Source organism: Anomaloglossus baeobatrachus, chromosome 8 (assembly GCF_048569485.1).
Source record: "Anomaloglossus baeobatrachus isolate aAnoBae1 chromosome 8, aAnoBae1.hap1, whole genome shotgun sequence".
NCBI classification, from domain to species: Eukaryota; Metazoa; Chordata; class Amphibia; order Anura; family Aromobatidae; genus Anomaloglossus; species Anomaloglossus baeobatrachus.
Genome location: NC_134360.1, coordinates 46,593,092 through 46,611,024, shown reverse-complemented (window position 1 = coordinate 46,611,024; position 17,933 = coordinate 46,593,092). Strand labels below are relative to the sequence as shown.

Here is a 17,933-nt window from a genome sequence, read left to right as displayed (position 1 = left end):
TTGTGAAAGAATATGATTCTGTGCAGGTTTTTGGCCTCAAAGTAAGAAAAAAAAAGTCCACTTTCTTTGAGATCTTACAATGCTGCGGATTTGAAGAACTGTTAATTAGTAAACAATGTAAACAGTTTATTTGAAAATAAAAATATATTTGTTATGAATACACTTTGTGACGATGTAACCTAAAAAAGACATGAAAGAGACGTCTCCTCGTCCCGTAACGACAACTACAGAAAGAAAAAAAAAACAGCAGTGTTTAAATCTGTAAAGTGCAGGACCGGAAAACCGCAGGATCCTTATCCAGCCAAGATAAGAAAACTCGGAAGATGGGAAGTTTTATCATCCAAGTTATGTCTGACCTAAGGGAAGTCTTCCCACTACTTCACTATGGCGCCCCCTACAGGCAGGTTTGTAAACCTCAATGATTATTTAGGTGGAGTCATCTCAGGCCAGGGATTATCGTATATGACTACAGTACAGACCAAAAGTTTGGACACACCTTCTCATCTCTAGAACAACTATTAAGAGGAGACTTTGTGCAGCAGCCTTCATGGTAAAATAGCTGCTAGGAAACCACTGCTAAGGACAGGCAACAAGCAGAAGAGACTTGTTTGGGCTAAAGAACACAAGGAATGGACATTAGACCAGTGGAAATCTGTGCTTTGGTCGGATGAGTCCAAATTTGAGATCTTTGGATCCAACGACCGTGTCTTTGTAGAAAAGGTGAACGGATGGACTCTACATGGCTGGTTCCCACCGTGAAGCATGGAGGAGGAGGTGTGATGGTGTGGGGGGACTTTGCTGGTGACACTGTTGGGGATTTATTCAAAATTGAAGGCATACAGAACCAGCATGGCTACCACAGCATCTTGCAGCGGCGGCTATTCCATCCGGTTTGCGTTTAGTTGGACCATCATTTATTTTTCAACAGGACAATGACCCCAAACACACCTCCAGGCTGTGTAAGGGCTATTTTACTAAGAAGGAGAGTGATGGGGTGCTACGCCAGATGACCTGGCCTCCACAGTCACCAGACCTGAACCCAATCGAGATGGTTTGGGGTGAGCTGGACCGCAGAGTGAAGGCAAAAGGGTCAACAAGTGCTAAGCATCTCTGGGAACTCCTTCAAGACTGTTGGAAAACCATTTCCGGTGACTACCTCTTGAAGCTCATCAAGAGAATGCCAAGAGTGTGCAAAGCAGTAATCAAAGCAAAAGGGGGCTACTTTGAAGAACATAGAATATAAGACATATTTTCAGTTGTTTCACACATTTTTAAGTATTTCATTCCACATGTTTTAATTCATAGTTTTGATGCCTTCAATGTGAATCTACAATTTTCAGAGTCATGAAAATAAAGAAAACTCTTTGAATGAGAAAGTGTGTCCAAACTTTTGGTCTGTACTGTATGTAGTTTATATGGAGATAAGAGGCAAAATCTGTGTCTGAAGCCACTTATCTCAACTTTATAAAATAGCTTCAGCAAAGTCTATGGCCACTGGCTACATCTCTGCAACATTACTGTGAAATGATGTTTGATAGTTGGGGGCCCGATTAAAGATCTCACGGTATCTGGCAGCTCACCATACATATTAGATAAGTAGTCCATGGGGGCTATCAGATGGTGTTTTTGCTTCCCCCTTGCCTTGCTGCTTACTGAGCATTTTTCGGCTCCCTTACAGCAAATTCTCGCTGTACTGGAGAGATATGGTGCAATAAACACAATCTTGCTGCAATGTCATTAAACAGCTATTAAATAAGATATACAAATGAAAAGAAACAGTTGCAGTTTGGTTTCAATGGCAGCCCTGCAGCTGTTCCTGCTCGCAACGGCTCCTCTCAATATCCATTATTGACACGCGCCTGTCCGCAACGTCTATTTTTAACTAAAAGTGCTGAATTTTGGAAAGTGAAGATAAAGTCTGAAGATGGGGGGTACAAGAAAAACAAAACACTGTTCTAATTTAACGATTGCACATCGATCCAAAGTAACCCCTTCACTTCCAAGACTATAAAAATGGCCAAATATATATGTATATATATATATATATATATTGTATAATGAAAAAGTATGTCTTAGGCCCCCTTCACACGTCCGTGAAAAACACGCACGTGTGTTACGGGCCGTTTTTCGGGTCCGTGTCCCGTTTTTGTGTCCGTTTTTATGGTCCGTGTGGCATCTGTGTGAATTGCGTATGCTAGCCGTGTTTGTGTGCAGAACGTCCGTGTGTGCGTGTGGAATTAACGTGTATGTGTACGTGTAATGTCCGTGTGTAATGTCCGTGTGTAATGTCCGTGTGTGTGATGCACAATGTCGTTTATAAATGTCGGCTGACAGCAGACAGAGTTGCGCGATGAGAATGAACTCGGGTGAACTTCACCCGACTTCATCCTCATACCGCGGCTCTGTCTGTGTCGAGTACTGATTAGCGGTCACCTGTGAAGGATTCACCGGTGACCGCTAATCCCCCGAGTGACTGAAGTGTCCCCCCCTCTCTCATACTCACCGATCCCCGATCACCGGCGCTGCACGGCATTCACACTGCTCCGGCGGCTTTTACTATTTTGAAAAAGCCGGCCGCCCATTAAACAATCTCCTATTCCCTGCTTTCCCCGCCCACCGGCGCCTATGATTGGTTACAGTGAGACACGCCCCCACGCTGAGTGACAGGTGTCACACTGCACCCAATCACAGCAGCCGGTGGGCGTGTCTATACTGTGCAGTAAAATAAATAAATAAATAATTAAAAAAAAGCGGCGTGCGGTCCCCCCCAATTTTAATGCCAGCCAGATAAAGCCATACGGCTGAAGGCTGGTATTCTCAGGATGGGGAGCTCCACGTTATGGGGAGCCCCCCACCCTAACAATATCAGTCAGCAGCCGCCCAGAATTGCCGCATACATTATATGCGACAGTTCTGGGGCTGTACCCGGCTCTTCCCGATTTGCCCTGGTGCGTTGGCAAATCGGGGTAATAAGGAGTTAATGGCAGCCCATAGCTGCCAATAAGTCCTAGATTAATCATGTCAGGCGTCTAGGAGACACCCTCCATGATTAATCTGTAAATTACAGTAAATAAACACACACACCCGAAAAATCCTTTATTAGAAATAAAAACACACACATATACCCTGGTTCACCACTTTAATAATCCCCGAAAAAGCCCTCCATGTCCGGCGTCATCCAGGATGCTCCAGCGTCGCATCCAGCGCTGCTGCATGGAGGTGACAGGAGCTGCAGAATACACCGCCGCTCCGGTCACCTCCACACAGCTAATGAAGACAGCCGCGCGATCAGCTGCTGTCACTGAGGTTACCCGCTGTCACTGGATCCAGCGGTGGCCGCGGGTAACCTCAGTGACAGCTCAGCTGATCGCACGGGTGTCTTCATTAGCTGCGTGGAGGTGACCGGAGCGGCGGTGTCTTCTGCAGCTCCGGTCACCTCCATGCAGCAGCGCTGGATGCGACGCTGGAGCATCCTGGATGACGCCGGACATGGAGGGCTTTTTCGGGGATGATTAAAGTGGTGAACCAGGGAATGTGTGTGTTTTTATTTCTAATAAAGGATTTTTTCGGGTGTGTGTGTTTATTTTCTGTAATTTACAGATTAATCATGGAAGGTTTCTCCGGGAGACGCCTGACATGATTAATCTAGGACTTATTGGCAGCTATGGGCTGCCAATAACTCCTTATTACCCCGATTTGCCAAAGCACCAGGGCAAATCGGGAAGAGCCGGGTACAGCCCCAGAACTGCCGCATATAATGTATGCGGCAATTCTGGGCGGCTGCTGACTGATATTGTTAGGCTGGGGGGCTCCCCATAACGTGGAGCTCCCCATCCTGAGAATACCAGCCTTCAGCCGTATGGCTTTATCTGGCTGGTATTAAAATTGGGGGGAACCGCACGCCGTTTTTTTTTAATTATTTATTTATTTATTTTACTGCACAGTATAGACACGCCCACCGGCTGCTGTGATTGGGTGCAGTGTGACACCTGTCACTCAGCGTGGGGGCGTGTCTCACTGTAACCAATCATAGGCACCGGTGGGCGGGGAAAGCAGGGAATAGGAGATTGTTTAATGGGCGGCCGGCTTTTTCAAAATAGTAAAAGCCGCCGCAGCAGTGTGAATGCCGTGCAGCGCTGCGCCGGAGATCGGGGAACGGTAAGTATGAGAGGCGGGGGGGAATGACCGACAGACTGTGAGAGGGACAGACAGACAGAGAGACCGACAGAGAGACAGAGAGACCGACCGACGGACTCAGGGAGATTGACGGACATACACAGAAATAGAAAGAATAGCCGACATCACTAGAAATAAAAACACCAAACGGACACGGACTATAGGTAGATGCATACGTGTTTACTAACGTGTGTGCACATACCCATAGACTTTCATTGTGTCCACGTGTGCGTGCTCCGTGCAGATAACGGACATGCATCCGTGCCAAACGCAAACACATACGGATCACGGACACGCACACACGGACATAATGAAATAACGCACGTGTGACCACAATCATAGATTAACATTGGTGCACGTTTGGCCGTGTCTCCGGTATATACGGAAACGGACCAAACACGCACGTGTATCACGGACGTGTGAAGGGGGCCTTATAGAAAGTGGCAAATGTACAAGAAGAATGTAACTACAGCACTATAATATTGTGAAGCACAACAAAAGGAACTCTCTTCTGAAGATAAAAGATTTACAGATTTATTGTCCGCAACTTGGAATCCAGCTCACACCAGTAAGAGATTCACTGATGCATTTTGCACCGATATTTTAATCATAGCAACTGAAATACTGCCACTATATACAAGAATATAACTACTATAATACTGCCCCTATGTACAAGAATATAACTACTATAATACTGCCTCTATGTATGAGAATATATCTACTATAATACTGCCCCTATGTACAAGAATGTAACTACTATAATACTGCCCTTATGTACAAGAATATAACTAGTACAATACTGCCCCTATGTATGAGAATATATCTACTATAATACTGCCCCTTATGTACAAGAATATAACTACTATAATACTGCCCCTATTTACAAGAATATAACTACTATAATACTGCCCTTATATACAAGAATATAACTAGTATAATACTGTCACTATGTACAAGAATATAACTACTATAATACTGCCCCTATGTACAGGAATATAACTACTATAATACTGTCACTATGTACAAGAATATAACTACTATAATACTGCACCTATGTACAAGAATATAACTACTATAATACTGCCCCCTATGTACAATAATATAACTACTATAATACTGCTCCTATGTACAAGAATATAACTACTATAATACTGCTCCTATGTACAAGAATATAACTACTATAATACTGCCCCTATATAGAAGAATATAACTACTATAATACTGCCCCCTATGTACAAGAATATAACTACTATAATACTGCCCCCTACGTACAAGAATATAACTACTATAATACTGCCCCTATATACAAGAATATAACTACTATAATACTGCTCTAATGTACACGAATATAACTGTTATAATGCTCTGATCTCTGTTGGTGGGTACTGAGGTCTGGCTCATATTTACACCTTCTCTATTATTGTGGCTCTGGTCTCTGCTGATACGAGGTGAATCCATCACATTGCCTCCCTCTAATTATCCTGTCTGTAGATCACTGTGGGTTTGCGTCTTGCGATCTCCCCAGGGGTCAGTTTAGTAACCGCAGATGCATTATCATCAAGTGAGCAATATCTTAATATTTGACTCTGACCCCTCCCATCCAATGACATCACTGGTCATTTTCCAATCAGCGTCGGGTTGATGATGATTAGCGCAGCAGAACGTCTCATCCAGGCGCCGGAATTTTATGATGAAGTCTCAGGATATCAGGGAGATAATAGGTAGCGCTGTATGTGATATTATCCGGCCACTCCACAGAAAAATGCAGCCTGCAGACCCCAAGGGGAAAGTTGTGCGGAGCTTAGTCAGCAGTTCAGCCCCCAGCACTGCAGCAGGGCCTGTCAGCCGCGGCAATTACTGGATTGCAAAAACTAATCAACCCTGCGACAAAGACGACTAACGCGTCCGCTGCCTGATAATTGTATGAAGACATCACCCCCCGATCACAGAAAATCACACATCTATTAGAGCCGATGGTTGCGCTGTCACACGTGTAAATTGCAGTTTAAATCATGTGATATACCGGGGAGCAGCGGGGGGCACTGGTGTAAAACCGGAGGAGCACTGGTGTAGAACCGGGGGAGCACTGGTGTAGAAGCGGGGGAGCACTGGTGTAGAACCGGGGGAGCAGCGGGGGGCACTGGTGTAGAACCGGGGAGCACTGGTGTAGAACCGGGGGAGCATCGGGGGAGCACTGGTGTAGAACCGGGGAGCACTGGTGTAGAACCGGGGGAGCACTGGTGTAGAAGCGGGGGAGCACTGGTGTAGAACCGGGGGAGCAGCGGGGGGCACTGGTGTTTTACCGGAGGAGCACTGGTGTAGAACTGGGGGAGCATCGGGGGAGCACTGGTGTAGAACCGGGGAGCACTGGTGTAGAACCGGGGGAGCATCGGGGGAGCACTGGTATAGAACTGGGGGAGCATTGGTGTAGAACCAGGGGAGCTCCAGGGGAGCACTGTTGTAGAACCGGGGTAGCATCGGGGGAGCACTGGTGTAGAACCGGGGGAGCACTGGTGTAGAACCGGGGGAGCATCGGGGGAGCACTGGTGTAGAACTAGGGGAGCACTGGTGTAGAACCGGGTAGCACTGGTGTAGAACCAGGGGAGCTCCGGGGGAGCACTGGTGTAGAACCGGGGGAGCACTGGTGTAGAACCGGGGGAGCATCGGGGGAGCACTGGTGTAGAACCGGGGGAGCACCGAGGGAGCACTGGTGTAGAACTGGGAGAACACGTGCAAAACAGAAGGCATAGATCAGCTGGAAGATCCTGGACCCGGGTGCACTTACTTTACAATCGTGCTTCATTTCCAACCATAATTGTCACACGTAATAATAATAAATAATTGTTATCTACATAGCGCCAACATATTCCGCAGCGCTTTACATGTACTTTAAAGGGTTATAAGTTATAAGTAGGTGATATTTGTAATGGCCACTGCTTGAGACCCCAAAGTTTGCTCAAAGGAGTTCCCACGTCCCCCCATTCTCCGTCCAACATGCCCCCTACAGGACTATTGATAATGGTGTATATACAAATTTTTAGGGACACGGTCTTGCAGTCGAGGAACAATGGGGAAAAGGAGGAACCAAACAGCTTTCTAAAATACTTTACAGATCTAATATGTCTCAGATGTGTAACACTTGCGGCCGGTTTAGGGGCACCGAGCAGGATTAGTGGACTCACTATACCACAGGGGGGACTCGGGCTTACCCGTTAGTTGGAGGGGCTTAACTAAGTGCCCACCATGAATCAGGCACCAGGTACCACTCCCAGAGCAGTAACCGGGACTGTGGCAGCTGACCCAAGGACTGGTGACGGATTCAGGTACAGACGGGATTACTGAGGCAGACTGGAAAGGCGGGTACGGACAGGAATGGTGGGCACGGCAGGGACAGACAGGTATGGGAAGGCAGACTCAGGTATAGGTGACTGACACAAGCATAACGGGATAGGACTCAGGACCTGACAACTAGCTAGACAGATTCGTATACTGACAAACTAAGGCGTTGCGCAGGCACCTGCCCTAATGGGAGGGTGCCTTAAATACACAGTGCCTGAGAGGCATTTCCTGAAAATAGAGCATTGGTTCTTTAAGAGGGCGGTCAGTGTGCTTGCGAACGCGTCTTAGGTGCATTCCTGCGAACCCTGTGCGGCACGTACAGGGCCCGGGAGGGGAGGAAAGCAGGAGAGCACGTGGAAGCCCGCACAGCAGCAGGGGAGAGCGTGACCCGGCAGGGGCAGTGAGTAAGTCAGCGTCTCTGCAGGAACGCCGGCGCTACAAGATGAAAGTTTGTTACAGTTGTATCTACTGTAGAAAAGACTCTACATAAATATCTCTCCTGTTCTGATAGTTTGCTACAATGTATCAGTGCAGGATGTTTAACTCACAGAAGATTGGCTACACTGGATACAGTGGTAAAAAAAACCCCTCAGTGGCCATCATATAACTTTCAACAGTTTCCATTCCAAAAGTGCCAAGGTTCATCTTGAAATTAAGACTAAGGGGCTTCATTCTAGGAGGTGCAGAGGCAGCCGTCACACCGGACCTCGGCATCTGCGGTACTATGGGGAAAACCATCTGCATATTTTAGACTTAGGACCACACAGTATCACCTGACACATGCCCATAACACATCACATTTTGCAGCTTTTGTGCCATACCTTTCAGCTTCTTGCTCGGCTGTCAGCTGTTGCTTGACCTCAAAAGTATTGAAGCTGCTCATATCCACATAGCCGTCATTCTCATTCGCAGAGGATAAGGCTCTGGTGGGATCTTCAAAGAATTCAGTGAAGGTGCTGGCCCTAGCAGGTCTCCGGGGTGGCATCTGTATATTCTCATAATCAGACGTCATGGCTGGGATATTCTCATAATCTGAGGTGTCCACATTGGGAAAAGAAATAGACCTGGGTTTAGTTAAAGGTAAAGGCATAAATGGTGGTCGGGAACGGTCCTCGAAGGACTCCACTCTGGCAACGCTCCTGTTAAAGGCCTTGGAGGTTCCTTTCCTCTTCATGTCCTTGTAGAAGAGCATGGCGGTAGGAGAATCTGGATGGCATGGCATCGCGGAGCGACTCTGCAACTGAGGAGAGTTCCCAACACTTCTTCTCTCCAAGTCCATTAACCTGGAGGCACCGTGGTAACTGGACTCTGAAGATGACCTGGAGCAAGACACATTGACGTCCACGTGGACTTTATTTTCTGTCTTTTTCTTGAACTTCAAGGTGAGGAACTTTTTGAAAGAGGATTTCTTCTTCTTGAAACCTTTCTCTGAAGAATCGTTCTCAAACAGGGAAGGAGAACTTTTGGTAATTGGCTTTTTTGTAATACTGGCAAGCTGGAAGGGTGGAGGGATGTCCACCAAAGAGGTCGGTGTGGACATCCCACTATGTGTATGGTAGTTTCTCTGAGAAAAGCTGCCGGAAGAGCTAATGATGTATGGAGAGAAGTTGATATCGGACTCTATATACATTGAAGCTGCATTTTCTCTGCCTTCCACTGAGTAGGACCTGGGGTATATTATAAAACGGCTCGGTTTCCTTGGTAAGGCTCTTATGAAATCTAAAGGCTTAGAAGGCATCTTTTCAGACTTGGCATTCATTAACACGTCAGTATTGCATGGTTGAGCCTCTAGTTCTGCAACCGTCTCCTCCGGCACAGTCTCAGGAACGTTCCCTGGGATTTTTCCCGAATAGGATCTTGTCCTTGTAACAATATTCTTCCTGTCTATGTTGACTAGATGGTTGCCATCATCGTGGCCGAATTCTTCCATGATGGTCTCTTCCTCTTTCTTGTTAGGAGGACTGCCCTCTGAACTGAGCAGCTTTCTGCTCCTGGATTGTGCACTGTCCTCCAGGACATATGGGTTGCTGTCATCCTCTTCTGCCTCCGTAATGACCTCCTTGACTATTGCTTCCTGGTCTTCAGGTGACTCCTCTGCTGAGCCAGCATCATGCTTTGGAAGTAATGTATCATCCTGAGTATCGCCAGCTGGGTCGGCATTGTTACAGTTACTTCCTTCATCATCTGCAGCTGCAACAATGTCCTCAGAAGAGTCACCTTCTTTTAACTGCTCAATCTTGGCCAAGGTGGTATCTTGTACATTTCCTGCCTCTGATGTTTCTTCTGGTGGGTCCTTGAGGTCGTCATTACCTGCACAGTCAAATGGGATAATCTGGCAACTGTCATCATTGTTGTCTTCTCTAGATACTTCCTTTACTTCTCCAATGTCTTGACCAAATCCAATACCCATATATGATGCTTCTTCATTAGCTTCAGCAATGACATTGACCATCGTGTCTTCATTAGTTTCTTCCTGAACTTCCTCTTTATTATCAGAATCTGATACAATGTTGCCTAAGTCTTCAATGCAGCCATCCGATTCTTCATCATTGACCTCCTCAACGTTAGTATCTTCTACAGTCTCCAGTTCATTGACTAAAACGTCTCCAGCAAAGTCCTGCTCAGTGTTTTCATTTTCTTCAATTTTGGAAATCTCATCCTCACCATGGGTTCCTTCATTCTCATTCTGAGCCATCTCCTCTGTCTCATACACACATTGGATTGTTTCATCCTCACAATGGACTTTCTCTGAGGCTATCGAGATTTCATTTGACCCAATAACTAAAAGTTCACAATCAGATGCTTCAATAGCTCCTTCACCATCACAATTATTGCACTGAGCCTCATCCAAAGAGACCTCATAGTCATTGTCATCATTGACGAGGCCATCGCTGACAGATAGGTTATCAGCACTTGGGTCTTGAGTCAAAATATTGTCCTCACACCCCATATTATTTACACCATGTTCTTCCCCAGGTTTTGCATTACATTCATTGCTGTCTAAAGGTAAAAAATCATCTATATCTCCAAGGTCATATTTAAATTGCATTGAACCAGAGTGAGGCACCAAGCTGTCCGCCTCGGCAGTGGACGAAGACCTCAAGCTGAGGGCATCTGTGTTGTCACTGTCATCCACCTCTGTAGAGTCCCCAGAATCTACTTCTTTTGAGGGTGCACTATCTGGGAGTCCACTATCTTCCTCCCCAGTTTGAGGACTAGAGCTTGTGATGTCCCCTTCCCCGGATGTTGCAGTCCAAGGGTCTCCAAGCCCCTCAGAAGATGAACTTTTCTCACAATCAAAGTCTGTACATTCCTCATCTGTCAACTGAGACTCTGGAACCGAAATATAATCCTCGTAGGTCATGTCCAATGTTTCCGACTCATCACACAGAGGGCTATAGTTTTCAGCATCGTAGATCTCCACCGGACAAACGACATCCCCATTGGAACACTTGTTCAAGGAATTGTTCTCGTTCTCTATGCACCTCCTTTCTGTAGCTGGAGACAAGACTGGTTTAGGGGCGATCGGAGGCTTGGGACCCCTGGACATAGATTTTGCTTGATGGACAAGACCAGTTTTGGAGAGCAGCGGAGAGGAGAACTTGGGACTGAATGGATCCAGACCTTGTGGCTTTGGTGCAAGAGCAGGTTTGGTGACTTCTAGAAGATAAAAAGAAAAGATTATTTTTGTAAATGAAGGATTTAAGTGAATAGTAAATTTAAAAATGTATCAGGAAGAACAGACAAGGAGGGAAAAGGAAGAGAAATTTGGATTTAGGGTGTCATACACAATAGAATAAAGTTGTTTGAATGTAATAAGTTCAGTAGTTCTGGCCAACAAAGGAGTCTTGTTGACAAAGAAGAGTCTGGAGAGGACAGAGGAGTCCATAGGAAATGGGAGTCTGGAGGGAAAAAGGGAGTCTTGAGGGAAAATAAAAAAGTCTGGAGGGGGAAGAAGAGTCTGGAGAGGAAAAGGGAAGTCTGGAGGGGAAAGAAAAGTCTGGAGGGGAAAGAGAAGTCTGGAGGCGAAAGAAAAGTCTGGAGGGGTAAGAAAAGTCTGGAGGGGGAAGAAAAGTCTGGAGGGAGAAGAAAAGTCTGGAGGGGGAAGAAAAGTCTGGAGGGGGAAGAAAAGTCTGGAGGGGGAAGAAAAGTCTGGAGGGGGAAGAAAAGTCTGGAGGGGGAAGAAAAGTCTGGAGGGGGAAGAAAAGTCTGGAGGGGGAAGAAAAGTCTGGAGGGGGAAGAAGAATCTGAAGGGGAAAAGGGAAGTTTGGAGGGGAAAAGGGAAGTCTGGAGGGGAAAAAGAAAAAGAGTCTAGAGGGGGAAAAAAAGAGTCTGGAGGGGGAAAAAAAAGTCTGGAGGGAAAAAGGGAAGTCTGGAGGGGGAGGAAGAGTCTGGAGAGGACAGAGGTGTCCATAGGAAACAAAGAGGTCTGGAGAGTAAAAGGGGAGTCTGGAGGGGAATGAGGAGTCTGGAAAAGAAAGAAGAATCTAGAGGTGAAAGAAGAGTCCAAAGGAAAGGGAGGAGCCTGGATGGGAAAAAAAGAGTCTGAAGGGGACAGAGGAGTCTGGAGGTGGAAGGAAAAGTATAGAGGCAAAAAAAAAGAGTACGGAGTAGACACAGGAGCCTTGAAGGAGGAGTCCATGGGGAAGAAAGTAATCTAGAGGGGAAAAGGGGAGGTTGGAGGAGTTGCGGGAGTCTTTAGAGGAAAGACGAATCTGAAGGGGAAAGGGGTTTCTGGAGTTGCCAAAGATGTTTGGATGGATGTGACTAAGGAGTCTGGAGGGGTCAGTAGAGTCTAGTAGCATATCTCTTCCCTATTCCCATTGACAACACAACACATACACGTCCGAACCGAGCATGCATGTATATGGGCAGGGTGAAAGGAAGAGCTGTCATCCAAATGAGTGTACAGTGAATGGCTATTGTAGGTATACAGCACTCTCTTATGTCTGAGGATGAAGCCTATGGCAAAAATCATAATTAGCCCTCTATTATTTTTCAGAGCATTGCCATCAAGGAGAGAAGGTTTTGATGTTTATCTGTTGGGATGGCTGAGATCCCTATCCTCAGGGGCTCCCCGTCCCCGGCAGTTGCATACTCTGCCTTTTTTTTGCATATACCGTTACATCCATACTAGGTGGATCCTAGAAAAATATTCTTGGCCTCTATTTGTGCTTTTTTTGAAGTAATAAATTAAAACAATCATTTTTATTTTGGAAAAATTTTCAGGACATTCTCATTTTGTATCACAACAAACTGAAGGCCTAAATACTCCTCCATGACGAAGAATTATGGAAATGACGGAACTTGGAATATTAGAAATATATGAATAATGCGCGGATGATTGTGTAACAAACAAAATCGATTCCCCTTTTTGTATCTGACAATTCAGCGATGATTTATCCTCCTAAACCTCATTATTTCTCCGTCCTAAAGGTTTTGGTGCATATTTTAATGTCAGGATTATAAAGAAATGCGATTTATCATTTCTATGGGTCCTAATCTCGTTATCCCCAGAACTATATGAGGAATTTGTAGGCATCGACCTCCAGGGAAATGCTTCCTTCCTGTACCCTTGGGACATATGATCTAGTTTCCTAGTAAACAGCATGGCGGTTCAGGCTGATTGTTGGCAGGAAGTTGTGCAGGACAATAAATAATCAGTCACTGAGGTCACTTCCTGCCTAGAATAACATTTTGTGACATTCTTTACCGCGGCTCTGAAATCAGTCAGAACATGGGCCGGACTCGATTATGACTCCCTGACACTGTGATTCATTAATTATAATAGGAAAGCCATAATATGACATCAGAAAAGAGACTTTTAATAGAATCCCTTTAAATGGGTATCGGCTCAATAGGAAATGGGAAAATAGTAAGTCATAGGTAGACATAATGGAAATCCTGGGCTGTTGTGCTTACATTGAGGGAGGGACTGATAGCAGGGATTAGATGCATTAGTTGACTCTTTAGGGCCCCAAATTTCTTAAAATGCCCCCACTACCACGTTCCATTTATAATTCCAGTGTCTTCATATGTGCCTGAGAAGCCTCCAGCACTAAGACCCTGATGCAATGGCTTCCTTTGGACCCCTTATAGCGACAACACTGCACTCAGGGGGCAGCACGGTGGCTCAGTAGTTAGCAATGTAGTCTTGTGGTGGCTCAGTGGTTAGCACTGCAGTCTTGCAGTGCTGGAGTCCTCGGTTCAAATCCCACCAAGGACACCATCTGCAAGGAGTTTGTATGTTCTCCCAGTGTTTGCGTGGGTTTCCTCCGGGTACTCCGGTTTCCTCCCACAATTCAAAAATATACTGATAGAGACTTTAGATTGTGAGCCCCAATGGGCACAGTGTTGCCAATGTATGTAAAGCGCTGTGGAATTAATAGCGCTATATAAATGAACAAATATTATTATTATTATGTGCATAAGTGTTGGCACCCTTGTTTCTGACAGATATTAGCTATACCCAGCTAATAATTAGAAAAAGGTTAAATTAAAGTGACTAATTTTACTATTTTGTGGAATAAGGGACTTTGATAGTGATGGATAATGGGATTCTGACAACATATAGGTTTATCGTGCTCATACACAATTGCTATTTTAGTGCTGATCACAGAATCTGCTTCTGTCTTTCAAAGTGGACATAGTAACAATAGCCTGCCACTTAGACACCACTGGTGTGTAGAGGGTTAAAAACACTCCAGAGACTTTTAGCAATGGCAGGAAGGAAGAAATGGATCTGTAGGCCACATCCTGTTACTATGACCCACTCCCAAATCTCAGGGACACACTCACAGAGAGAGGCTCTGTCCCCAGGACATGATGTGTTACTGTACAACCATGAAGCACAGCTGTCAGCCTGCCCCCTGCTGGTCTGACATCATGCCTGCAGACAGATATTACTATAGAAATTGGGATTAATGGTTTTATCTTCAGAAGTGCACCTGTGTCATTAAGAATTCATTCACTATGTGCAGTTGGATAAATGAGGCTATGCTGTGAAGATCTGCAAAGGGAATATAAAGAAAATGTATTCTGCCAGCAGAGAGAATGCAAGGTTCAAAGGTTATTAAAAATGGAGAAAAATATGGAGTTCAGATAAAAAAAAAAGTTTGCAAGGTTCATCCCTATTTAATGCAGAATTAATATAAATTATAACATGTTATAAATACAAGTAAAATATATCTTTGTACCGTGTTAGCCAGTAGAGATAAAAAAAATGTTGTTTAAAAGAACTGAGAGTCCTCAGTGGTTGATACCTTTTAATGGCTAACTGAAAAGATGGTAATAATTGCAAGCTTTCGAGACTACTCAGGTCTCTTCATCAGGCATCGTATAACACAAAATCTGAATAAATATGTGACTCTTCAGATTTTGTGTTATACGATGCCTGATGAAGAGACCTGAGTAGTCTCGAAAGCTTGCAATTATTACCATCTTTTCAGTTAGCCATTAAAAGGTATCAACCACTGAGGACTCTCAGTTCTTTTAAACAACATTTTTTTAACATGTTATAAATGAATTTCTAATACGCATCTCATATCCATCCATCCATCCTTATTTATCCATCCATCTATCTATCTATCCATCAATCCTTTTATCTATCTATCCATGTATCTATCTATCCTTCTATCTATCTATCTATCTATCTATCGCTATAACTCAAAGGTTGTGGTCCCCAATGAAAAACCTCCACCTGGGCCCCTATCACTGGTTTAAATAGCAGTCTTCTCATATAGGCCAAAAGGACCTTTTGGAACCCCCTAGACTTCAGGGCCAAGGTGTGATTGCAACCCCTGCACCTTTTTTTACTCATCTATCTATCTATCTATCTATCTATCTATCTATCTATCTATCTATCTATCTATCTATCTATCTATCTATCCATCTATCTATCCATCCCTCTATCTATCTATCTATCTATCTATCCATCCCTCTATCTATCTATCAATCCCTCTATCTATCTAGCAATCCCTCTACCTACCTATCTATCTATCTATCTATCTATCTATCTATCTATCTTGCAGCATTTACGTTTTATCTAGTCTGATCTTGAATTCCTATTGGAAACTACAACCATTGGGGACAAGACAGATATAACAATAATCAGATTGTCCCACTAATTTGGGGGGGGGGTCCAATTTACAAAAAAATACCCAATTCAGTACTACTGCTAACTATACAGTTCCAAATCTACTCCCCTGACTTCACAATGGTTGATGTGTAAATGTATCAAAAATATAAATATGTGACTTAATAATTACTTCAAATAATTAAGTTTTGCCTGCAGTCCCATGTAAATGCATTGCATAGACAGTTGAGCTAAATGGCCTTTTCAGCTCTGCTGCATCTGACAAACTCGTCTTTGCATTTAGCATGAGACACTCCACACCTATTCTGGCTGCTAAACAAAAGCAATCTCTCCTCCTATACCAGTCTGTTTTGTTCTGTTAATGATTGTTGTACGTATACCCTCTTTCACTTGTAAAGCGCCATGGAATAAATGGTGCTATAATTATAAATAATAATAATAAGCTGCTAACAAAGTGTAACACAATAGCCTCTCCCTGTACAGTCCTAATAACTAACATCAATCATGGAGTGTAACTTGGGATGAGAGTGATGAGATGATGAACACTAACCCGCAAAGCTGACACTCTAATGCACTGATGTAGTACAGCAGTGATACATTGTAGACAGTGGAATCGTCAACGTTCTATTTGTTTACAGAAAAATCAAATTGTATCAAAACAGTAGAATTCTGCGGCAATCTCCATGTGCTTAGTGGCACATACTGCCAGTGCATATAGAAGCGCATACACTGCTGTATACAGTGCCCAGCACACCACACACTACACCTTATACATAATACATCCAGTATAGCTCATCTTCACCCAAATCTCAGCTGATGGACTCTGCTGCACCTACCTGTGCTCATCTTCCCTGCTCCTGAGAAGTTGTACAGAGCTGTCCCCAGCATTCACATCATCCCCTGGCATCTGCTGGGCACACACAGCCCTGGCACCAGCAGCAGATCCTCTATGCGCTGAGCTGCTGGAACAGGCATGTCCCTTCCTGCAGCAACACAAGGACTCTGAGATTTAAAGAGACACTACTTCTTCTGCTTCTTCCAGTGACTGGATGCAGCAGCTGGGGGGTCACGTGTCTGCACAGTCAGAGCTTCATCCCCCAAATGCAAGCAGCACAACATTTGTAGTGAGTAGATGGAGAAGTCATTAACTGCAGGCAGAGCTCATTACAGGCACAACAATACACACTGCACTCTGCTATGTCATTACTCATACATCCCTATACACAGCCACAGACAATAATGCACAGAGATATGTATCAAGAGTCTGAAAATGTGGAGATCAGCATCAGGGTGCAATATATAGAGGGGAAGGGAAATAATGAAAAAGGGGATTGTACACATTTCAGAACCTTATACCTATGGGACCGCCGCTGATTCCCAGGGCAACAGACCGCCAACTCAATCATGAGCCGGATCCGCTTCAGCGTTGCATTTTGTAACACATCATATATGACTTTTAGGATGGATTTGGTGCTTTATTGTGCATGCTTAAGCAGAAAAATTACAAAATGAAAATGCAGCAGAAAGCTATGGGAACAAATAATGGATATTTTAGTTTGCAATCTGGCCCTATGTGCTTTGGGTGTGAGGTTCTTAGTGCAGATTTTGGTCATAGTGTATGAGCATTCTGATTAGTCCCTAAGGTCAGGTTCACACATGGCAAATTTACCGCTGTACCAATATCTGCTGGTGCATTATGTCACATACTGCACCAGCAGATTTTGGTACAGCGGTAAATTTGCCATGTGTGAACCTAACCTTAGGGACTAATCAGAATGACGTCACGTCTGCTGATTTTACGGCATATTCACCAGTTTGCATCCCCCGCTACATTAAAAGAGGTGAAATGTAAAGAAAAATTCTGCAGCAGAAATGACGTAGCATGTAATTCAGAACGTTCACGTATGTCAGATTGGTTAAAATCTCATCCAACTGCCTGATACTGTATTCCGCTGCGGATTTTACTTGCACCTTTTCCATCCCTTGCGGACCACCCTTAACAGGATGCTCATTTATAAGCCTTGCACTAAGTGCTAGACTGCTAATGAACTTTATATTCAGTGTTTGCATATATCTTAGCACCCTCGGAAAATAGTAGCTTTGTTGTATATATTGCAGTTAAACCACATTCTAACTTCATAGAATCATAGAATGGTAGAGTTGGAAGGGACCTCAAGGGCCATCGGGTACAACCCCCTGCGAGTGTAGGCTTTCCTAAATCATCCCACCTATATGTCCATTTATTTCTCTAAGGCCTCTTTCACACGTCCGTGTCTCCGGTACGTGTTTGGACCGTTTCCTCACGTGCCGGAGACACAGGCAC

At 44.6% G+C, this 17,933-nt stretch overlaps 1 protein-coding gene across 2 annotated transcripts in view; it reads right to left on the bottom strand.

The window, feature by feature from the left end:
- Positions 1-16,672, bottom strand: part of FGD5 (FYVE, RhoGEF and PH domain containing 5) — a 152,835-nt gene extending 136,163 nt beyond the window's left edge. The window contains exons 1-2 of one of the 2 annotated variants that reach the window (XM_075321565.1): positions 16,447-16,672; positions 8,337-11,175 (exon numbers count right to left, since the gene is read on the bottom strand). In XM_075321565.1, coding sequence (XP_075177680.1) covers positions 8,337-11,175; positions 16,447-16,498 — 2,891 coding nt within the window. In that variant the 5' untranslated portion in view covers positions 16,499-16,672. The remainder of the gene's footprint in view (positions 1-8,336; positions 11,176-16,446) is intronic. The other variant, XM_075321567.1, reaches the window with a different exon arrangement.
- Between the last annotated feature and the right edge of the window lie 1,261 nt (positions 16,673-17,933).